Source organism: Lynx canadensis, chromosome C1 (assembly GCF_007474595.2).
Source record: "Lynx canadensis isolate LIC74 chromosome C1, mLynCan4.pri.v2, whole genome shotgun sequence".
In the NCBI taxonomy this organism is placed as follows: domain Eukaryota; kingdom Metazoa; phylum Chordata; class Mammalia; order Carnivora; family Felidae; genus Lynx; species Lynx canadensis.
Genome location: NC_044310.1, coordinates 11,922,711 through 11,947,322, shown reverse-complemented (window position 1 = coordinate 11,947,322; position 24,612 = coordinate 11,922,711). Strand labels below are relative to the sequence as shown.

Sequence of the window (24,612 nt, the reverse complement as noted above, 5' to 3'; positions counted from 1 at the left end):
AAGCTGGGAGCTAAATGGAGGGACAAAGGCAGGCTGTGGCGGCCCGCGGAGGCCAGGAGCAGACAGGAGATTTGGGAAGGAAGGTGCATCGGGCAGTGCTAAAGAGCCAAGGGTTCTGTAAGGCCCATGACATTGGGGGAGGCGCACGCCTTTCAAATATGATGCAAGCCTCAGACTTGCTTTCTGGGAAATGCGTGTGTAAATATATGCCCTGGATTTTAATTTTTTTTTAGGGGATCAGTGCTCCCTGAAGTTTGCTATGGATGCATCCCCCCTTCTGAGTCCCTGTCTCATTTCTACCAAGCGTCATTCTGTGACCTTCTTCTGTCTTGTTCTCTTTATTCCCACCGTTACTGAGCCCTGGTGGGAGGGGCACTGGAGAGGTGGCAGGGTGCTAGGTAGGTGCTGGAAGTCTCCCTGGAGTGCTGGGGCCCTAAGTGTGATGCTGCAGACAGGAGCAGGGTCGACACAGATGGCAGGAGTGTCCCCAGACTTGCCTACCTCCCCCCCCCCCCCCCCCAGCGCTGCCTGGACTGGAACCGTGACATCCTCAAGAAGGAGCTGGGGCTGACAGAGCAGGACATCATCGATCTGCCCGCTCTGTTCAAGATGGATGAGAAACGCCAGGCCAGAGCCTACTTCCCAAATATGGTGAGGCACGCGGGCCCCAAACCTCGTCAGGGCCAACCAGGGGCAGCCAGAGCCAGAAGGTCCCCTCGGCTAAGTCTGTGGGTCGGGAAGTCCAGGTCCCCGCCCTGGATGAGCTGCTGCGTGGCCTCGCCCATCCACCCCAGGCACCTGTCCTCTCGGGGCCGCGTTCCCTCGTAGGGGTGAGAATGCCCATCCTACAGCTGCCTCACGGGGGTCCCGGAAATCCTTTAACAGATCAGAAAGGGCTTTCCGAGTTAAAAAGACCTTTATGGACAGGAGGGATCCTTGTCGTCATACAGGAGAGTCTTCTATGAGAAGGAGGGAGGTTAGAACACACACACAGATACCTATCGATGCACACGCAAATACTCACGCGCCCATATGTACACATTTGACCACATGCGTGTGCGTGTGCATATTCCCACGCGTGTGTGCAGAGGCAGGTTGCCTGGTTTTTCCACTTCAGCTCTGCCACGTAGGAGGTTGCTTGGCCCCATCGGTGCCTCGGTTTCCTCATCTGTAAAGTGGGGATAATCACCACACTCGCATCGTAGGGTAGCTGGGAAGGTTCAGTGAGCTTCGCACGGGGCCCAGGCAAGTAGTAGGCGCTCACTAAACGGAGCTGGTGCCTCACCCCCGTGGCAGGTGAACATGATTGTGCTGGACAAGGACCTGGGCATCCCTAAGCCGTTCGGGCCCCAGGTGGAGGAGGTATGCTGCCTGGAGACACACGTGCGCTCCCTGCTGGAGCCCCTGGGCCTCTGCTGCACCTTCGTGGATGACATTTCGGCCTACCACAAGTTTCTGGGCGAAGTCCACTGCGGCACCAACGTCCGCAGGAAGCCCTTCGCCTTCAAGTGGTGGCACATGGTACCCTGATCTCAGGGGGCTGCCGTGTGCGGGTCTCAGCTCACCCATAACCCGTATCGTGGCTGGGCCCGCCCTCGTGGTTCTTTACGATCACAAGATACCCTTCGGCAGTAACTGTCAGGAAACTTTAGGATTATTACCTGCGGGACGGCACACTTGGGGCCACATAGCGAGGTCACAGGGAGAGAGAGACCACACAGGCCTGGGGTTCTGCTTTTCTTGGGGGGGGTCGAGGGTGGGGGCCTAGGGTTTTGCGGGCTTGCTCCTATTGGTGAGCTTAAAACATAAGAGCTGGAATTTAAAGCACAGGAAGAGGGAAATCCAGGGGCCCAGATGGTCAGCTATAGAAACCAACCAAATCTAAAACAAAGGAGCCTGGGGGAGGAAGAAGCCTGGCTTTTTATCTAGTCCTGTGGCTGGCAATATGCCTATTGCAGATAGCCTTCTCTAAAGTGGCTACCTCAGCAATCAAAGCTTAAGTCAGGCACTTGAGCCACCGAAGAGAAAACCCAACTGTCAGGGCTTACACTACAGGTGCCTTGACAATTCCCTCCTCCCTTCCTTCTCCAGACTCCTTGAACCCCCCAGAGCTTCCCCTTGCCCGGCAGGGACTTGACAAGGATTCTGTCCCACTGGCAGCAAGAGGTGAGGAATCTGGGATATCTGTACCTTGTCATCTCTCAGAAGGGCCCTAGCATCCACCCAAACCACCCTGGTGAGCCTCAACTCTGTCCTTCCTGAAAACAGCCGTGCGCTTGGCCAGTGTCTGTATAACCCTGATACGAAAAACAAAAAAGAAAACCAAAACCCTGTACCCAAATCATTCCCCCAAAGAGTCCTTAGTCTCTTGTCCAAAATTGAAAGAGGGGAGAAGGGAAGGAGGTTCTGGAGGCTCTGGGATCACCAGTTCTGGTAGCCATGCCCTGAAGGTCAAGTTAGATCCTATGGAAAGGGACCCTGGCCCCCCCACCAGACATACCTTGAACTGCTGACATCATTTCAAATTCAGCTCTCTTGGGGTGTCCAGGTGGCTGCCTCCAATTAGTCATTCCTTCCCTGCCTCGCTCCGATCCCCTTGGCTTTCTCTCTGCAGTGTAGACGCCATTGACTAGCTTCCCTATTCCCTGAGGGTCCAATCGTTTACCTTAGAACCTTCCCTGGAAGCGGATTTTATCAGAACAGCCTTCTCCATTTTCAAGATGCTCCTTATACCTCGTCTTTCTGATGGACACAGGCTCCCCCAAGTGCTTGATCCCCCCACACCAGCATCCTTGTGCCCAAGAGTGCACTGCGTGAAGACACCTGGGCTCCACCATAGCCTTCTGCTGCCTGGCTCTCCAGTCTCTGGGCAACCCCTGACCTCCCTCCTCTCCTGCCTCTACTTCCTATTCCTGACGCCATCCCTCCAGGCAGCTAGACAAGGACTTTTTCACCACCAGCCAAGCTCAGCCCTGCCCCCCAGGGTACAGTGAAGGACCCACCTGTCCTCCCCAGATCTTAGACTCAACGTGTAAGGACCTGGCCCGGCCTCCAGCCGAACAGCCAGTTCTGGGCCAGCAGCTGGCCTCAGACGGACCGTCTGTCCCATGGAAGTTCACCAGTGCATTTGCTGAGCAACCACTAATTTGGACACAACTAGATTAATTCCCTGGCTCCAACCAAAAAGACTCAGTTTCACTTGATCTTAGCCAAAAGGCCGAGAAGCAATTAAGACTCAGTTTCAACTAAAAAAAAAAAAAAAAAAGTGTAGGGCCAGCTGATGTCAGGAGAATAAGTAAAGTATAATTCCACTTTGAGAGTTTAAAAAGAGCCAATTTATAACCAATGAAAAGGTTATACATCCGTCTTCTTGAGAGAACAGGATTTTTCTTCTTGGCTTATGTCATTCATTCTATCAGCAGGCATTTGTTGCAGGCCTACTAAGTGCCCGGCACAGTGCTGGGCTCTGAGGATACGGTGGTTAGCAGCAGATTGCACCTTGTCCTTGCTTCGTGGAGCCAGTCAGGTCTCCAGATGCAATGCCCACATCTAAATGGCCAGCTTTTGCCATCTCAGTGATGCGCTCTTTAGCAATGCCAACCTGCTACATTCAGGAAATGCACAGGGCACAGAACTTCCTGTAAGTCACTATTTTAGATGAAGGTAGAAGGTTCTTTTTCAAACCAGCTTCCTTTCCCGTCCAGCTGGGCCGGTACCACCCGACAGATCAGACCTCAGAGCTTTCAGAAGCTATCGTGCCCCCCTGCCTTTTGGGGCCAAAGCCCCAGATATCTGCAACCCCAGAGTGCCTATTTGAAGGAGTTTATCTGGAGACTTAGAGTTTGTCGTGTGTGTGTTTGCGTGTGTGTGTTCGGTTAATGTGGGGTTTGGGGTTTCTTTCATTTTTTTCTAGTCTACCTTAAGGGGAAGTGAACGCCTCCCATGTGGAGACAGTGTGTGTTATAGATTTTTCTAAAACTTCCCATCGGGAAGTCGGTAATTTCTGATGATTCTGGAGCCCCCAGGACTCAGATACCTATTATCTTGTTTGCCTCCCACCCCGTGTGACTGCCTTCCGCGTGCACGCCTCCCCCACCCCATGGACTCACTGCTCTTCCCCGCCCCCCACTTTCTCTAAATGTAGGCCTAGGATACACTTCTGTGTTGCAAAATTCAGCTAAGTTCCTGTTTCGATCTTTATTTTGAAATATTCTGTGTAAGAGGGAAGGGGGGCGGGTGTTGTGACGAGGGCAAGAAGCAGGGCACGGTTTCAACTTTCTGGACAAGAGGCCATGACGGAGATTGAAAGATGTTTGGGGAAGAGCCTGAATAAATAGCAATAAAATAAACCATCAGAGGGGAAGTCATGTGTTGGTGTGATGTTCATTGTTGTTTCACGGACACAGCCTGGAGTGAAGCAGTCCACACATGGGCCCTGTCCTGGTGGGCTCAGCCCCTGCTCTTCTGGGCTCAAGGTCAGGGTTCAGCAAGGAAATCTCAAGAGTTTAGAACCCCCTACACATTCAATGCATATGTATTACATGGCCACCACCCAAGGTCAAGACCAATACCCATAGTAAAGTCTGGCTATGTTTTTCTGGTGGTGTTCCCCAGAAGCAGACCCTGAAATGAGCATTTGGGAACAAATGATTTATTATTTATTAAGTCCATCCAAGAGAAACCAGGAAGGGGGTGGAGGAAGCAGGATGAGGAAAGGGAAGAAGCCAAACAGGAATGTGACCTGAGGTGTAGCCTCAGCCTGCTCTCTGAAGGAAGAGCTCTGGAACATACATGGCAGTTCAGAGTCGTCCCAACTGGGGGCAGAGTTCTGTACACCTGCACCAGGCAGTCACTGGCAATGGGGACTTTGGCTCTCCGAATGGGCAAGGGGACACCAGTAGTCCATGAGCAATCATCTAAAGGGGATCACAGCTGCAGTGAGCAGCAAAGTCACAGGATCTGGGGAATGGGCTCATAACCAGAAGACGATCTGGCAGGGCACCAACAGTATCCACTGCTGTAGATAATATCATATTCTTATATGGAATTGTTACATGTAGATATTTGTGATTTGACCCATGGTAGAAAAATCCATACTACATAGCCATGGTCTAACACGGTCTTCGTGACACTTCGTGAAACTCTCTGAAGCCCTAAAACAAAGCCACCTAGTTGCTTGCTGGGCCTAGAAGCCACTCCCAATTCTTTGGGGGTATACCTCAGGAGGTCTTACCCCTCAGCCCCACCTTGGAATTCTGGACTGATATTTTGGTGATGCCATTTTAAGGAGCCACTGCAAAATGAAAGTCACTAGTTATACTCCCAGACTTAACCCATGGGTCCAGCCCTCTGAGGCCAGTCCTCCGTTTTATACCCAACTAATGTGGCCCAAGCCATAGCAAAGGCAATCTTCACTGTGGTTTCCTGACCCACCCATTTCTGACACTCCCCAGAGGATGCTGGTGAGTTAAATCCAGTCTAGTGACACTTTCATATCTTGGCTACTCACCTACCTCAGGATTGCTGGAAGTCACCCTGAGACTTCTAGAACAGCACTTTCCAATAGAAATATGCAAGCTACACATGCAATTTTAAAAGTTTCTAGTAGCCATGTTTTAAAAAGTAAAAGAAAAAAAGGTGAAGTTAGTATGTTTCCTTTAACCCAATATATCCAAATTATCACCATCTCAACGTGTAATCAATATTTAAAAATATCGGGGTGCCTGGGTGGCTCAGTCGGTTAAGTGTCCAACTTCGGCTCAGGTCATGATCTCACAGCTCGTGAGTTCAAGCCCCATGTCGGGCTCTGTGCTGACAGCTCAGAGCCTGGAACCTGCTTCAGATTCTGTGTCTCCCTCTCTCTCTGCCCCTTCCCCACTCACGTTCTGTCTCTTTCTCTCTCCCTCAAAAATAAATAAACATTTAAAAAATTTTTAAATATCAGCGAAATATTTCATGATGAGGGAGCATAAGGCAAGCTGACCCCGGCAAACCCCCTGTCCTCCCCAGGTGGGACTTGTGTGACATTCCTCAGGCACTCCTGGCTGCCCAAGAACAAAGGAAAGGGAAAAACCAATGGTTAATTGATAGAGATCACAGTCATGTGGGACCTGAGTCTCCATCACTTTACAGATGTCTTAGTAAATTACAAGAAAAAGGCAATCTTATCAATAGCCTCATCTCCAGAATCCTGTAGACTCAGTTTCTTGGAGCCCCAACATCACCCTCCCCTCCATAGTGATGTGGGGAACAAAGGCAAGAAGGAAATGGTAGAGCAATTTAAATTTCCTTATAGTCTGCAGCACATGGACAAATATTTGAGGCAGGCAGAGTAGGCCATTCCTCCAGGGAAAAACAACCTTAGCTTGACAATAGCTAGGCCTCCAGGACCCTGTGAGTCCTCTGTAGCCTATGAAAGTCCTTTTGGAGACCTCCCCTTGCCTTTACCTCCCCCAACTCCCAAGGAGTATACAGTCAGTCACTCCTCACAATCCCCGGACAGCTCTTTCTGCCCACGGGTCCTGTCCCCCCGTGCTTTAATAAAACCACCTTTTTGGGGGCGCCTGGGTGGCTCAGTCGGTTGAGCAGCCGACTTCAGCTCAGGTCATGATCTCGCGGTCCGTGAGTTCGAGCCCCGCGTCGGGCTCTGTGCTGACTGGTCAGAGCCTGGGGCCTGTTTCGGATTCTGTGTCTCCCTCTCTCTCTCTGACCCTCCCCCATTCATGCTCTGTCTCTCTCTGTCTCAAAAATAAATAAACATTAAAAAAAATTTTTTTTAATTAAAATAAAACACCTTTTTGCACCAAAGACATCTCAAGAATTCTTTCTTGGCTGTCAACTCCAGACCACCTCCAAAACCACATCATTTCACATTCTTCTATAGTAAGTCCTTGAACACTGATGTATATTTTGTACTTATATCTTCATTCACGCTAGCCATACTTTTAAAATATTTATTTACTTTGGGGAGAGCACAAGCGGGGGAGGGGCAGAAAGAGGGTGACAGAGGATCCAAAGCGGGCTGTGTGCTGACAGGCTGAGAGCAGCGACCCCAGTGTAGAACTCAAACTCACGAACCACAAGATCATAACCTGAGCTGAAGTCAGATGCTCAACTGACTGAGCCACCCAGGTGCCCCCAGACCAGCCGTATTTTAGGTGTTCGATAGCCACAAGTGGCTACCAGGTTTGAAAGCATAGTTCTAGAATCTTCTCTGCCAGGCTGAGCCCCAATTATAAGAGTAGGCACATTCCTTAAATCCCCAGAGTCCGGCTAGTCTGACTGCAATGGCTAACAAAAATTTATTATTACAACACCGAAAAGAGAAGTATACAATAGACGTCAGCCCTCCATAGACCTGGTGTGCAGAGCCTTGTCCCTCCAGAAGGTCCTCTTGCCTGTGGCTGCTGCTGTGTTGCCCGAACTGGCCTCTCTCTCAGCCAGGGGAGTGCCTTTGGCCAGGTCGCCTCTGCCCCCTGTCAAGATGAGAACCCCCACTGGCCCCATGCCCGTGGAAAGGGAAAATATAACTCCCTCACTTCTAGCCTCCTTCCCCTCACCATTGCCTGGGATACAACTTGCTTCTGTATGTTACTCTAGGATGTGGGCGGCAGGTCCCGGGTGAGCCGAGTTGAGGTCCTCATTAGCTCAAACCCTTCATTCCAGACGGGATCCAATCCACACCTCGGCATGGCCAAAAGGTGTAGAAGCAGGATCCCTCCTCCACCCCCACCCCACCCCCAAAAAAAGAGCAGCCAGGGATGAATTCTGCCTGAAAGTGGAACTTATCCAGGATCCTGACCCAAGTGGCATCAGGTCCAGGGGGCCTAACGGCGATATTATTGGTAACTAAATATAGCGAATGACATCAAGTGACAGTGTGTGGAATCTCGTCTCCAGCCGGACAACCACAAAAAGGACATGCCCAGGCAGAAAGCTCAGCTCAACAGCCTTGTCTCGAGCCTGGCTGATGTGAGAAATGAGCCTCTTCCCCTGTGCTTCACCTCTGGGCAGCCCAGGCTCCTTTTGAGAAAGCGAAGGTCTGGGCTCCTCTTGCCAGTCTCGAAGCAAAGTGCCAGGTTCAGGTCAAGCCTGTTTCTGCCTCAGCCCTTCATGCTCTGTCAGCTAAGGCCCGTTTTGTCAGTCATGGGGCATACCGCCAGATGACTTTAATATTTATTTTTGAGAGAGCGCAGACAGGGTAGGAGCGGAGAGAGGGGGAGAGAGGATCCGAAGCGGGCTCTGCGCTGACAGGCTGACAGCAGCGAGCCCGATGTGGGACTCGAACTCACGAACCTCGAGATCATGACCTGAGCCGAGGTCGGACGCTCAACCGACTGAGCCACCCAGGCGCGCCCCGGCCAGGCAGTCTTACAGAGCAGTCTCTGACCTGCATTCTGGAGCCCTCCTTCCCTGCTACCCCGTTGCTGAAAATGTTGAAAGACTGTTCTACTTCCCTCCTGCGGTTCCTGGCACCTAGTGCTCAGCAAATACGTTTGCGGTTTTTTTGTGGTTTTTTTTTTAAGATTTTTATTTTTTTGAGTAATCTCTATGCCCAGCGTGAGGCTCGAACTTACGACCCCGAGATTGACAGTCAACCGCTCTATTGACTGAGCCAGCCGGGCGCCCCGGCAAATATGTTCTGAATGAAACAATGAAGCAACTGTTCAGCTACCCAATGAAAGCAGAAAGATCAGCCCAACCAGATGTGAGGTGCAAACAGCTACCCTTTCTTATGCAGCAACTACATGCCAGCTGCCAGCTGGTACTATATGACCGGCCGTTTTGAAGGCCAAAATGATCAAATAGGGATAACTTCGTATAGTTCAGCCTGATATTTTACCATCCCCACTTTAGAGATGAAGAAACTGAGGCTCCGAGAGGAAGTGACTTGGCTCGAGTTTCCGCAGCCGCAAGTAGCAAAACCGGGACTCACACCCCGGTGATCTAACCCCAGAGCTCACCTGCTGAACCTCTGCTCTGCACTACCGCGTCTTAGAAACAGCTTCCTAACCCCACTTCAATGGGTCATCGTCTTTCATTCCTAAATGCTGCCTTTGTGCCAGTTACTTCTTAGCATGTCCCGTTAGAATCTTACAACAAGAATGCCCCACTACCTATAAGCAAGCTGTCTGGGGATTATAGGATTCCGTAAACCAAACCCCTCAAAGGCAAGAGAGCCCAGGTTGAAATGACCTCTCCATGATGGAGCGCGTTCTCTCCAGTCTTCAGCCCAGAGTAAGGCGGCATCTCAAATCGTGAGCGGCAAATTACATTCATTCATCCACCATCCGTTCTTGTTTCCAATGAACAGTTACGGTAAGCGTCTATCGTGCGTAAAACTCAAGTGATCGCGTGATCTTTTCATCTAAGCCAGAGTGAAAAGGGGGCACTACCAATATTTCCACCCAGATAACTGATGAAAACTGGAGCCATGCTGGGTAAACCAGGATACTTGTTCTCCCTGGAAACCCCTATGCGTGAGACATGAGCTCACCCCCTTCCCCAGGAACTGACTGCCAAGTCAGGGAGACAGGAGAGCAAGGAGGCAGATTGATAGAGTAGGCACCTGACAAATATTTGCTGAATGGAGGAATGAATAAGGTACAAAAATCTGTGGGGGCGCCTGGGTGGCTTGGTCGGTTAGGTGTCCGACTTCGGCTCAGTTCACGATCTCACGGTCCATGGGTTTGAGTCCCGCGTCGGGCTCTGTGCTGACAGCTCAGAGCCTGGAGCCTGTTTCAGATTCTATGTCTCCTCTCTCTCTGCCCCTCCCCTGTTCATGCTCTGTCTCTCTCTGTCTCAAAAATAAATAAAAAAATGTTAAAATTTTTTTTTTAAAAAGGTACAAAAAGCTGTGGAATCTCACACACACACACACACACACACACACACACACACACACACACACACTTATTTCCAGCTGGGGAAAGACCAAGGGTGGCCCTGGTGTTCATTTAGGCTAAGATGAGTCTTGAATGAATGTAGGAATGGAAGACTGGTCAGAGAAGGGACGGCTGGCAAACTGAGCAGAGACACAACCGGATGTAAATGTATGACACATTTAAGAAATGGCGATGATGGGGCGCCTGGCTGACTCAGCTGGTTAAGCATCTGACTCTTGATTTCAGTTCAGGTCATGATCTCATGGTCATCAGATGGAGCCCCACAATGGGCTCCTTGCTGAGTATGGGGCCTAAGATTCTCTCCCTCTGCCCCTTGGCTGCTCAAGCATGCAACCACACACACGTGCACTTGCTTGCTCTCTCTCTCTCGCTCAAAAAATAAAAATTAAAAATTAAAAGCTAATAGGAAAATCATTTTTTAAGAAACCACCTGAGGGATGATCAAACTGTGGCACATCCCTACATTTAAACAGTTGGCAGCGTGGAGACGAAATAGATTTTGGACACTGATGCGGGAAGAGCTCCGAGGCAGAGCATGTGATGTTGGCATTTAAAAGAAAAAAAAAAAAAGAACGCCAAGCAAAGCCATGGATTTCTATAGAAACATACATATGTATATACATGCAAAGAAAAAGATAGGGAAGCAATCCCTGAAATTGACAGTACTAATCACCTCTGGGAAAGGTAGCGTGACGAGGGGATTTACACGTTACCTATGTTGCTTGAAATTTTTACATAGTGAGAATTTAATTACGTGTGTATTTTTAAATAATTTTTTAAAGCCGCCTGAAACCCTTGGCATCTTATTTATGCTGCAGTCTTCCCATCCTGATTAGCATAATCTCTTCTCTCTAATAATTCACAGCTCTCTTCGGCCTCTTTTATTCCCCCAGCTGGGCTTCCTACTGCCAGTTTAAGACTTACACTTCCGGGGCACCTGGGTGGCTCAGTTGGTTAAGCGTCCGACTTTGGCTCAGGTCATGATCTCGCGGTCCGTGAGTTCGAGCCCCGCGTCAGGCTCTGTGCTGGCAGCTCAGAACCTGGAGCCTGTTTCAGATTCTGTGTCTCCCTCTCTCTCTGACCCTCCCGCGTTCATGCTCTGTCTCTCTCTGTCTCAAAAATAAATAAATGTTAAAAAAAAAATTAAAAAAAAAAAAAAAAAAAAAAGACTTACACTTCCTTCCAGATACTGATTCATTTACTCCTGCCCATGAGGCGACCATGATTCTTTCCCCCCATTTTACGCCATAGGAAAGTAATGCACCGAGACACTAAGTAACTTGCTCGATGTCACACAGCAAATGACTGATAAAACAGGATTTGAACCCCCAAAGGCCAGCAGACTTAAACACTCCCCCTCCTTGCTCTCTAGAAGGTCAAAATTGCTTTTAAGTTTCTTCATCCCTCTGACTTGAGCTGTTTGCAGTAAGCCAATAAATAGTCACTACCAATGAATATTTACCACTGATTCCTTTTTTTGCATTTCATTTACACGGCTCTGTCTCTGATAGAAAGAAGTGCTCAAACTTCAGATTCGGCTGGAAAGGGAGTTGCATCATGTACTGCGTTTACAAAGCACACACCCACACACGCCCCGAGGACCAAATTAACTGCTAATTGGAGACTACGCTGGTGATGGGGCAGGCAGACAGGAGGGGGACAGAGGTTAAGCAGGGTGGGTGAGCTCTTTGTGTGTGTGCATGTGTGGCGTGTGCTGTGGTGTGATGCTATAGGGCCCAGCAACGTGACAGTCCCCAGAAGGCCCTGGGCCACTCGCTAAGTCCCAGCAGCTGAGCTGACTTCAGCTGTGCGAAACGCAGCCCCATCTGGACTGGGAGTGGCTCGTGACTTTTGCTCCGGGAGTTCCACAGAGGCTGCTCATGAAATTGGAGAAGTCTGTAGCATATGATTGTCCCCATCCCACTCGGAGAGAATATTTTGAGAAGTCTAATTATATGGTGGGGTTTGGAGGGAAGAGGGGCTAGATAAGCCCTTTCTAAGGGCAGGTTGAAAAGGGCTATTAGGGAGCCTTGGGCAGTTCCGTGAGGCAGGGGCCCCCTCTGCAGGTGGACCAGACACAGTAGCTGCCACTACGTTCCCAAGAGCCCGCGAACCACTGTGTTCCTTGGGTGGTGGGCCCAGAGCCCAGCCGTCTCTCTAACAGAGGATACTGACCTGACCTCCCGGCTGTGTGACTTAGGTGAGGCGTTGACCCTCTCTGAGGCTCAGCTGCCTCAACTTGAAATGAAGGACACAAATCCCTACCTCGTGGGGTTGCTGTAATGATTAGACAGAGAAAACGTCCCCAGAGTGCCCTGCAGAGGGCCTGGTACACAGGAGCAGCTGTGCACCTCTCGAGGTGGCAGCTGACCTGGAGACCTTGGAGGCCATGCTGGGGGTTGGTGGTTGACTGGATGTGGCAGGGGGAAGAGTCAGGTGCACACTAGGTTTCTGGCTTAGAGACTGGGTAGATGGTGCCGAAAAGAGAGATGTGAGCGCCTCAGGTGGTATGTATGATTGGGGACAGGTTGAGTTTCAGAGGCCACTGGGACACCCAGACAGATGCTCAGGAGACAGCTGGACAAAGGGAGGGAGGGGGTCAGCCAGAGAGACGGAAGAGAGTGACAGCCCACTGGTCGAAGGCGCATGAAATCCCAAATTTTGGATGGCACGGATCCTAAGTCCCACCACAGAGATGAATTGGGGTGAGGTGGGTTTTTCTTGGAGACAGATAACTCTCCCAGGCAATAAAATTATCTGATATTTCTCCCCTAAATCTTACCTGATAAATCTCTTTTAGGGGGTGGGAGGGCGGGGAGGGTGGGTGATGGGTATTGAGGAGGGCACCTGTTGGGATGAGCACTGGGTGTTGTATGAAACCGATTTGACAATAAATTTCATATTTAATAAATATATATATATGTATATAAAATAAAATAAATCTCTCTTAAATCCTTGGCCCTCTGGTTGGGGGTGGGGGAGGGGAATCAGTGCAGGTTGCCCTAAATCACAAGACACTAGAAATAGAGTTGATTGTACAAATGACAGTGGATACAACACAATGCTCTTGGGGTTTAATTTTTAACTCTCGAGTGGATTTCCGGCCCTTGGGAAAGAAAGCACTCCTGAAGCAAGATTCTCACCCCAGATTGCTCACCTTTCTCATTACCCAAAGACTAAGAAAGTCTGTAAAATGGGGCGGGGGGGGGGAGGGGGAGGAGTTATTCCAACTGGAAAGGTTGTTATGAGGACGAAGCAGACTGTTTATGTAAACACATTTATAAGCGATGAGGTTCCACATAAACTTAAAGTGACTAGCCAACTGTTGAAAAGCCATACTTCACTCGCTAGACAAATGGAAACTGACAAAGAAAAAAACCTTGGTTCTCACCATGAGGACACCTTGGGAAGATCTGTCAGGAGCTGGCCATGAAAACCTCTAAGCCGTGCAGCTGTGCCTTTCTGGAATCCCAAAGTTCAGGGCGGAGGTGCAGCCGCCCAGGAATTTGTTCCTCCATAACTCTGAGCTCCCCAAATCCCCATGAAGCCCAGGAACGATGTGACTGCAGGGCGCGTGGGCCCATTGGCACCAGGAGCCCCTCCATAAATCAAGGTCTCACTTCTGCTGGCCTCAGATGGCTCTTTCCAAGGTGACCTGGGTACAGTAAAAGAGTTATCACTTATCTAGGAGTAGCATCGGCCTTGGAGACGAAAGAGTCGTGAAAATGCCAACGGGCCCCATTCTTTAGGAACACGTTCCTTGGAGGGAGAGGATGCTCTCCCTTCATCTCAGAAGACGATTCAGCCAGGAGGAGTTAGAGGGTGATAATCTTCCCATGATTCCATCCAGGTTGGGTGGCCCAAGAGGCCCTGGGGCAGACTTGGAGAAGCCCTATTCCAGTGCTGGGTCAGCCCCAGTGGAAAGCCAAGGTGACCTCAGCCTTGTCCATAGTCACCGCCAAGACAGCGCCCCAAGACAGTCACATGAATCCCAGAACCCTAAATCAGCTGGCCCAACACCCTGATGCTACAGGCAAGGAAACTATAGGCCAGAGATGGGGAGGGACTTGTTCAAGGTCACACAGCCTTGAGAAGATTCAAGGTTAGACGCAGGGGTCCAGGCTGTTTCTTGTGACCTCACTACACACCTCCTTTAATGAGATCAGACAGCAGTGTAGCTGGCTGGTTCCAGCCCAGGGCTCCAGAAACTTAGCCCCAACAAACCAATTTGCCTGGCCATCTTAATTTCCCCAGCCGCATGTACCTGAGCTGTGAGGAAACCAAAGACTATGAAAAGATGCCCTTCGTATGTCACAAACAAGCAGGCAGAGAAGGGAAACATCATTCCTGACAAACACAAGTACCTGGAAAGCTAACTACCTGCATAAACGCCCCAGGTGACTCAGAAGACTGAGGTCATCAAGCCCCCAGAGGGAGGCTGGTCCTGGGATGAGCCACGGAGAGGTTGGGGAAAGCAGCTGAGATGCCCAAAGTGGAGACTTCATGCACAGACCTCTCCCGTAAGACTGTTTTGGGTCTTAAGTGAGATGATGGATCCTAACGCTAGGCGTATAGCAGGTGTTCAAGCAATGGATTCTACTGCTAAATGGCTAAGTAAGCCGTGCTGAAACCAGGACAGTATCGGGCAAACAACACCGTGTCTGACAAATGTCTGACCAAAGCCACAAAGCTCATCACTAAGAGATGAGTGATACTACTGACAAATTTTCAGGAAGAAAAGGGGGCTAAATACGGACTGAACTCCCGATCGGATGGCTCCTCCCCGCCGTCCTCTCAGCCCCAGCCGTCCCAACACTCCCCCTCTCCGACTCCGCTCCCTTCTGGGAAGGTCACCTTAGGAAGGCGGGAGGCCCATTAGCATGCGCCGCGCACACCGCAACTGCGCACGCTCGCGTTGGCTTTCTCCGCCTTCCCTCCTCCCACCGGGGAAACTGGAACCGCCTCCCACTCGGCGGCTCCTGCCCGGCTAGCGGGGCCTCGGTGGATGCCGGCTGGGCGCCGCGGTGCTCGGCGGGACGACGGCGGAGAGCGACCTCAGGGTTAAGGGGTGGGGCTTGACGTCAGGAGCCAAGATGGCGGCGGCGGCGGTCGGAGTCTCCTTGAGGCGCCGGTTCCCGGCCACGGCCCTTGGCGGAGCCTGCCTGCAGGTGAGCTGCGGGGCCGGAGGAAGAGGGCAGGCATGAGAGTCATGGAGGCAGCCTGGCGCTGAGGGGGCCGTGGAGGAGGGCGAGGGAGCACAGGACAAGGCCACAGGGAGTGGAAGGACCCGCTCCCGCTGTGTCGCGTGCGGGTTTGGTCCTGGAGCATCCCAGTCCGTTATCCTTCTGCGCCTCGCCGCAGCCTGGGAGTTTATCAGGGCGGAGACGATTTTTTTTTTAAGTTAAGGGGAAAGTATTCGGGGGGGGGGGGTCTTGAGGTGCCCAAGGTCATGTGGCAAGCGAGTGACTGTTGTAGCCGAATTCGAATCCAAACGTTTGGGCTCTAAGCCCGTTCTCTGTCCTCAAACTAGCCTCTGTGGAAGACACAGGCCTGCGGGAGTGGGAGGAATGGGAGCTGGGAATCGAGGTCTCTCCTCCAGGGTGCAGGGTTGGGGGCTCAGTAAACAGAGACTGGACCGGAATTGATAAAGGGCAGAGGAAAGGGAAAATGGAGGCAAATCAGATCCCTGAAGGATCTGGGCCCTTCCCGGTGGGGGTGGGGGGCTGCGGGAAAGGTGCTTTAAAGCAGTGTCGGATGACACTGACTCAGTGTCCCTGTCTGTAAAGGGTTTACGACGGTACCAAGCGCAGAGTTTTGGCATGGATCCCATAGGAACTGAGCCTGGTGCTGCCCTTATTTACTACTCAGTTTGCGGTGATAAATTTCCCCACACCCCTTGTATTAGGACTCTACACACTTATCTCCATTCCAAATGGAAGATTTATTTGGAAGGGGAAGGGAAATTGGCATTGCACACATAAGGAACTAAGAATTTACAAATCCCTTTTTTTTTTTTTTACACGTTTATTTATTTTTCGAGAGACAGAGAAAGATGGAGCATGAGAGGGGCAGGGGCAGAGAGAGAGGGAGTCACAGATTCTGAAGCAGGCTCCAGGCTCCAAGCTGTCAGCACAGAGCCTGACGCGGGACTCGAACTCACAGAGCGTGAGATCATGACCTGAGCCAAAGTTGAACACTTAACCCACCAAGCCCCCCCGGGTGCCCCTACAAATCCCTCTGAAGTCTGTCTCCTCCTCTCAGCTCCTCAACAACCCCTGCAACGTGGGCGAATAGTAGTTCTTACCTCCTTTTTAGAAGTTTCAACACTGAGGCCTCAGAGAGAAAATTTTTTACTTGCTCAAAATATCACAGCTGAAAAGTGGTGATCTAAGACCAAAATCCAGCTTGTTTGTCTGTTTGTTACATAATATGGGAAAAACTCTTAGCCCAGATCTGGGCACGGGTGAACCAGAAATACTCTTGCACTGACACGAGAATCTCTCTCATTTTAAATACAGCCCTGGCTGCATAACACAGTGCATATGGCCTGCCTTCAAATGCTAGGTCTTTCCAATGTGCTGTATATGAACTTGAATGAGTCATTTTATAGTCTTTCTAAAAAAGGGGAGATAGGGAAGGAGGACTGCCTATCAGAGCTTGAAGTTTGTATCCGCTGAGCATTAATGAGTAGTAATGACCTTGTTTACCAGTTCCTTTCATAGTTGCTGAGCAAGCAGTCAAGTTGTGAGAGCCCCACCAGTGAGAGCGAGTTCCAAAGCTCAGGTCCCTCTTCCATGAATGAGTTGAGCAGAAGGTTGGTTTCATAGGTCAGTTTCATAATTCCAGGTGAGGCCGTTGCAGGGCCTCCTGAGGCTAGAGAAATAGAGAGCTGCCTCCTGTCCACTCCCCCTCGTAGGAATGTGCATTCATACCCACGAAAGTCACCTCAAAAGAATCCCGAAATGAGCTTGGTGTATTATCTGAGTGATGTTCAGGTGCCTCGGACTCTAAGACACAGTAGAATGGCTCCTCTGAATTCCTTTCATGCATTAGTCTGCACTGAACCATAGTTCTGCCTATAAGTGTTTAGCTGTAATGTATTACCTGCAATTGTATTGCCTTATTTCTTCATCTAGATCGTGAATTCCGTTAGGGCAAGTACTGCCCGCTTTCATTTGTGTATCTCATTGTTCTTAGCACTGGCAGGTCTTAGGATGCCCATCTGCCAATCAGAAACTGATGATATTGCCAACATTGAAAAGCAGAAATTATTTTCTGGGCTATGCTAGAAGGTTGACCCTCCAGTTTATAAGGTAGATATTAATACTCACTACCCCTATACGAAAGACGGCTCTGTGGGGCGCCTGGGTGGCTCAGTCGGTTAAGCGGCCGACTTCGGCTCAGGTCAGCATCTCGCGGTCCGTGAGTTCGAGTCCCGCGTCGGGCTCTGTGCTGACAGCTCAGAGCCTGGAGCCTGTTTTGGATTCTGTGTCTCCCTCTCTCTCTGACCCTCCCCCGTTCATGCTGTGTCTCTCTCTGTCTCAAAAATAAATAAACGTTAAAAAAAAAATTAAAAAAAACAACAAAAGACGGCTCTGTGCTGCCAGCATGGACCCTGCTTGGGATTCTCTCTCTTGCTCTCTCTCTCTCTCTGCCCCACCCCTATTGCTCTCTCTCTCTCTCAAATTAAATAAACATTTAAAAACTTTTTTTTTTAATATCCACCTGGATATCTGATAATACATCACAAACTTTGTTGGCCCAAAACCCAGCTCCTAGTACCTACCCCTCACCACACACAGCCCCGCTTTGTCCTTCCTTCTCAGGTGATGGCACCTCCATCTTCCATGGGGCTTGGGCCAAAAACTGCAGTCATCCTTGCTCTTTGCCCCACTGTCACATCCAGTCTGCGTGGAAATCCTGTCAGTTCCTTCTTAAAATGTATTCAGAAACTTACCACTTCTAAAAAAAGGCAAAAACAAAACAAAACTTACCGCTTCTTAGCATCCACAGCCACCAGCCTGGTTCAAGCTGCCAACATCCCTTAGCTAATTACCGTATACTGTAATTCTTGTGTGGTTTTCTCACTTTCATCTTTGATTCTCAACACAAACCAAAATAATCCTTTCAAAGCTTAAATCTGACTCTGTCACTCCTCTGCCCAAAACCAGTATTTTCTCATCTTACGGTAAAAGCAAAAACCATTACAAGGTCGGGGCACCTGGCTGGCTCATTCAGTACTGCACGCGACTCTTGATCTTGAGGTCATGAGTTCAGGGCCCATGTTGGGCATAGAGTGTACTTAATTTAAAAAGAGAGAGATAGAATATTCTCCAAAGTTGGAATCTCAAATATACAACTCATTGAGTGCTTTTAAAGAAATTTGCTAGGGGGTACCTGGCTGGCTCAGTCGGTAGAGCATGAGACTGTTGATCTCCGGGTCATGAGTTCCAGCACAGAGATTACTTTAAAAAAAGGGGGGGGGGGCGCCTGGGTGGTTTGGCCCGTTAAGCTTCCAACTTCAGCTCAGGTTATGATCTCGTGATTCATAGGTTCGAGCCCTGCATCGGGCTCGGTGCTGACAGCTCGGAGCCTGGAACCTGCTTCCAGATTCTGTGTCTCCTTCTCTCTCTGCCCCTCCCCTGCTCATGCTCCGCCTCTCTCTGTCTCTCAAAAATAAATAAATGTTTAAAAAAAAAAAAAAAAAAAAAAGAACCTTACAGGATCCTATGTGATCTGGCTGTCCCATTAACTTCCCAATCTCCTCCCCCATTCCTGCCCCTGTAGCTCACTCCATTCTCAACTACACTGACTGCCTTGTTGCTCCTCAAACACATTTTCACCTCAAGATTTGGGCTCAGTGTCCCCTCTGCCCAGTTTGCTCTTCCCCTGAGTTGGGTATGGCTTACTTACTCACCTCTTTCAGGTCTTTGCTTAGCTGTCTGTCACCTTTTCAGTGAAGAGTTCCCTGGCCACCCTCTCCATTGTACTTATCACCCCCTGACATTACTATAGATGTTATTTGTGTGTGTCTCCAGTCACCATAAGCTCCATAAGGATCAGAGTGTGTGTGTGTTTTGCCCTGATCCCCAGGGCTTAGAACAGCCCCTGGAACATATTAGCCACTCTGTAATTATTTATTGAACAAATAAATGAGTGTGTCTGGGCCAGCTACTGCGCAAGATCTTACTAATTGTATGAATTCAGTGTCCCTTGGATTTGTTTGAGAAAAGGAATTATCTTTGTGCTCTTCAGCATTGGATTTGCATTTTCACCACATGTATAATGGGTAAAAGGTCGGGCTTTGGAGATTAAAAACAAAAACAAAGAAACCTGTATTTGAATCCTGGCTCTTTTGGTCTATGATTTTTATTTTATTTTTTATTTTTATTTTTATTTTTATTTTTTACGTTTATTTATTTTTGAGAGATAGAGACAGAGCATGAGCGGGGAGGGAGCAGAGAGAGAGGGAGACACAGAATCCGAAACAGGCTCCAGGCTCTGAGCTGTTGGCACAGAGCCCAACACAGGGCTCAAACTCCAACACCTTGAGTTGAGATCATGACCTGAGATCATGACCTTGAGATAATGACCTGAGCCGAAGTCGGACACTTAACCAACTGAGCCACCCAGGAGCCCCTATTTTTTATTTTTATTTTAGAGAATGAGCAGGGAGAGGGGCAGAGGGAGAGAGAAAGAATCCCAAGCAGGCTCCACACTCAGCACGGAGCCAGACGTGGGGCTCAGTCCCACAACCCTGAGATCATGACCTGAGCCAAAATCAAGAGTTGGACATTTAACCAACTGAGCCACCCAGGCACCCCATTTTAATTTTTTAATGAGAATAATAAAACTTCCCTTTGCAGAGATGTTATAAAGATTAGAAACAATTTAGTACAACATTTCTTACACGGTAGGTAGGGGCTCAGTGAATGAGAGCCATTATTATTTTTTTTTTTTTTTACTTCTACTAGAACACCGACATAACAAATTTTCACGTTTCTCTATTGCATAAATGTATTTGTTCTTATCACAGCTGCCATAATCCTGTGGATTAACTCTTAGTGCAGCTCAAGACAAGCAAACTCCTTCAGTTTAGAACCACAACCACCTCTGGTAATTTATATTTTTTGCATCTTCTCTCCTCATTCCTGTTTGCCGCCCTCCCCCCATTATCCCTCCAAGTGTTGTGTAAAACATGTTTTTAACTCAAAATAAACTTAAATTAGGTGTTTTTTAAAGAATTAGTTATGTTTTGGGGCACCCCAAAACTTACATTTGGGGTTCCTCATGGTGCTCTGTTGTGATGCACCCTTGTGGTTTCTTGCTCACATCGTTCACAAGATAAGACTTTGTAAATGATGTCTAAAAAACCTAATCACTTTTGGGAAGATCTGCATGATCAAGTCTAGACCTTTGTAGTTTTGTAGAGTGGATATGAAGCAGACATAAGTATTAGAAAGAGTTGTTAAGGTGAGGACCCGTTGCAGGAATCCACGGTCACCTTTGGCAGGCTTTGTGGGAATGAGACCAAGCTTGATACGGCTGGATGCCTGTTGCCCTCAGACAGTACTTTTAAATCAGGCTTCGTGGCCATGAAGCTGTAATTGACAACCTCAAAGTCCCAAGTTTTTTTGAAAGTCCAAGCTTTACCAATATTTTAGTGTAAAAAAAAAAAGTTTCTTTTTTAAGGAGTTAGGTATTTTTTTAAATGCATTTTATTTTTCTCCCTCTCTCTACCACCTACCACAGGCAAGGCAGCCACCCACTGTGGGAAATAATTTGGTGATTTTGTAAAAAAAAAAAAACGAGATATGCAACTGTCCTAGAATCCAGGAGTTATCTTCCTGGGCATTTATTTATCCCAGAGAAGTGGAGATATGTTCACACATACTCGTTATAAAATCATTCATAATAGCCAAAAACTGGAAACAGCCCCGAGGTCCTCTAGTGGGAGAATGGCTGAACAAACTAGGGTCCATCATATCATGCAGCACTACTCGGTAGTAAAAAGAAACTACTGTTGAGGTGCACACGACTTGGATGAATCTCCAGAGAATTCTGCTGAATGGAGAAAAACCAATCGAAAGGTTCCATACTAGATGATTCCATTTATATTACATTGTTGAAATAACAAAATTACAGGAGTGAAGGACTAAGGGGGGGAGGTATGAGAGGAGGGGCTTTGATAAAGCAATCCCAGGGGTCTTTTCAGGGGTGGGAATGCTCTGTGTCTTGACCGTTATCAGTGCTGATGTTTTGAGATTGTGCCATAGATCGGGACTGTTTTCATTGGGGGAAATTGAGTAAAGGGTATGAGGGGTCTCATTATTAATTCTTAAAAATGCATGTGATTCTACAGTTATCTCAGAATGGAAAGTTTAATTTTTTAACAAAGCAACAGACTGGATATATGCGACAGCATGAGGGAAATCCAGAAGCATTATATTAGGTGGTAAAAGCTAGACCCAGGATGCACTGTCTGATTGCATTTATATGAAATTCTGTAAAAGGGGGCAGGGGTGCCTGGGTGGCTCAGTGGGTTAATTGTATGACTTCAGCTCAGGTCAGGATCTCGCGGATCATGAGTTTGAGCCCCACATCAGACTCTCTGCTGTTAGCGCAGGGCCCACTTTGGATCTTCTGTCCCCTGTCTTTGCCCCTCCCCTGCTCGTTCTTCTCTCTCAAAAATTAATAAATATTTTAAAAAACGAAATTCTGTAAAAAAATCTGTAGTGATAGAAAGCAGATCAGTTGCAAGGGGGAGGGAGTGGGCACTGATTGTAAAGGAACACTAGAGAACTTTCTAGGTGGAAGTGTGCCGTCATAATTATGGTAGTAGTTATACCACTTTATTAAAACTCTTCAAACTGTACACTTAAAATTGGTGAGTTTTATCGTAATGAAGTAGACTTTGTAATCTAACCAAAACAAGGTGAAGCACTAAACAAGCAGAAGCCTGCTGGAGTATCTTCAGTGATCTTTTCTTTTCACTTCCTTCACTTTGTCTTAAGTGCCACAAGGTGGCGTTAGCCAAATGTTCCTGTTTTACAAAATGGAGTCCCTAGGGACGCCTGGCTGGCTCAGTTGGTGAAGGGAGCGACTCTTAATCTTGGAGTCATGAGTTCAGGCCCTGCAGAGAGCTTTTTAAGAATAAGTAAAATACAATAGCATGGAATAGAATCTGCTAAAGGAAAAAAAAAAAAATGGAAGTCCCTAATGGAAGATGTTCTTTTGTAGAAATGACTCTCCTTTTATTGCTGACGTTAGCCAGCCTGGTGATAAAGGAAAAATCTGCTTTTCTCTTCACCTTCACTTTCATCTTCCCATATTTCCTTTTTTCCTCCTGGTAGCTGATGTTTATATTTTCAGCCTCACTTAATTTGGGACGTTTTTTGCCGGCAAGTAAGAAACACCGTCACACCTCTTGTAATTACACCATTAACTTCCCCGGTTTTGTCTGTTTTTACCAGTTTGTAAGAGAGTCAGCTGGCCTGGGATATAGTCTGTGTGTTTGTGCATGCAGACCAGGGGCTCAGCTTCTAACTGCCATTGGACTGACAGGATCCCTGCTCTGCTCCCAGGGTAGAGCCAGCGGTAGCCGCCTTGTGTGTTCACCTCGAGGGAAAGGTCTTCAAGGACTGTGGAATGGGGACAGCATGTTTGCATTTGCCTAATGCTCAATTTTTGCTTTGTACTTTTTTTTTTTTTAATTTAATTTTATTTTAAATTCCAGTATAATTTCTTGCGTTTGTCTTCAATTTTTCCTAACCACAAATTGAAATGCTATACACAAAGGCCTGGACCAGGTATGCTAGAAGATGCAAAATAGAACCTGTTCCATGCTGTGAATGATTAGTTTTATGTGTCAGCTGGGCCACAGGGTGCCAGATAGCTGGTCAAACATTTTGGGTGTTTCTGTGAGGGTGTTTTTAGAGGAGGTTAACATTTAAATCAATAGACCCAGGGGCGCCTGGGTGGCTCGGTCGGTTAAGCGGCCGACTTTGGCTCAGGTCATGATCTCGCAGTCCGTGGGTTCAAGCCCCATGTCTAACTCTGTGCTGACAGCTCAGAGCCTGGAGCCTGTTTCGGATTCTGTGTCTCCCTCTCTCTGTGACCCTCCCCTGTTCATGCTCTGTCTCTCTCTGTCTCAAAAATAAATAAACGTTAAAAAAAAATTTTTTTTTAAATAAATAAATAAATCAATAGACCCAGTAATGCAGATTGACCTTCCTGATGTAGGTGGGCCTTATCCAATCAGTTGAAGGCATGAATAGACCAAAAAGCTCCCCTTCCTCCAAATAAGAAGGAATTCTTCCTGCCTGACTGCTTTCGAACTGAAACATCGACTCTTCTTGGGTCTCAAGCCTGCTGGCCTTTGGCCTAGAACCCCATCATCGGCTCTCCTGGTTCATGGACCTTCAGGCTTTGACTAGATTTACATCATTGGCTCTCCTCACTCTCCACTTGCTAACTACAGCTCTTGGGACTTTCTATTCTCTATAATCATGTGAGCCAATTTCTCATAAAAAAAAAATCTCTTTTTATGTATATGTATATGTGTATATATACCTTTCATATGTATCATGTATTTATATGGATAGACACACTATTGGTTCTGTTTCTCTGGAGAACTCTAATACACATGCCCTCAAGGCATTGAGACATAAAAAGGAGACAGAGCCAAGAAGAAACCTCCAAATATTCACAAATAAATGGACTAGTACAGTGTTCAGGAGCATCGGCTCTGGGGTCAGACAGACTTGGGTTCCAGTCATAACTCCTCTTGTCAGCTGTGTTATGGGCCCATTGCTCGGTCGCTGAGCCTCATTTTTCTCATACAGAGACTCAGTGGAGTAATTAGTATAAAGCATTTACTACAGTTCCTGGCAATAATAAATCGTGGCCTTAAAAATGAGTGTGAATTTAAATATAAAACTTTTGAGCAACAGCACCCTTTTTGTAAATATGTTATGGGGAAGCTGTTCTGGTGAAGGACGGAATTAACCAGAGACCAGCCCTCTTAACCTGACCCTCTCATAGCAGCCTCTAAGGTGGTAGCACTCTGGAGTTGCTGGGCTCACCATGTGAGACCCGCTGGCAGAGACGTAAGTGTCCAGGAGATGGGATAGAATCATCATGGAGAACAGGACTCAGGTGTTGGTTAGTTCCCTACATGGGTTCTGTTTTACAGTATTCTTCACCGTCTTTCCTGCTGCAGTGCTGTGAGCTGAACGTTCGTGTTCCCCCAAGTTCAAACGTCGAAACTCTAATCCCCATTATGATGGTATTTAAAGATGGAACCTATGAGAGGGAATCAGGGTTAGATGAGGTCATGAGGGTAGAGCTCTTACGATGGGATTAGTGCCCTTACACAAAGGGGAAAAGACGTGAGATCTCTCTCTCCGCCATATGAGACAGCAAGAAGGTGGCCATCTGTCAACCAAGAAGAGGGTCTTCATCAGACACCAAGTCTGCCTGAGACCTTGATCTTGGACTTCCCAGCCTCCAGAACCATGAGAAATTTGTCGTGTTTAAGCCACCCGGTCTTTGATGTCTTGTTACGACAGCCCAGACTGATGGAGACGCCTAATCTAGAAACACCGGCATCTCGTTTTGACAACCGCAGTAGCTTTCTACTGGTTTCTCCACATGTTGCCTGACAATTCTTCCTTTGTAGCCAGTGATACCGTTCTCAAAAATAAAA

At 48.2% G+C, this 24,612-nt stretch overlaps 2 protein-coding genes across 2 annotated transcripts in view; both read left to right on the top strand.

The window, feature by feature from the left end:
* Positions 1 to 3,198, top strand: part of PADI2 (peptidyl arginine deiminase 2) — a 42,831-nt gene extending 39,633 nt beyond the window's left edge. The window contains 2 exon segments of the mRNA XM_030328292.1: positions 523 to 651; positions 1,297 to 3,198. Coding sequence (XP_030184152.1) covers positions 523 to 651; positions 1,297 to 1,530 — 363 coding nt within the window. The 3' untranslated portion in view covers positions 1,531 to 3,198.
* An 11,769-nt stretch (positions 3,199 to 14,967) lies between these two features.
* The window catches only part of SDHB (succinate dehydrogenase complex iron sulfur subunit B), a 30,765-nt gene continuing 21,120 nt past the window's right edge, over positions 14,968 to 24,612 (top strand). Inside the window, exon 1 of the mRNA XM_030323998.1 lies at positions 14,968 to 15,073. Within this exon, the coding sequence (XP_030179858.1) occupies positions 14,999 to 15,073 (75 nt within the window). The 5' untranslated portion in view covers positions 14,968 to 14,998. The remainder of the gene's footprint in view (positions 15,074 to 24,612) is intronic.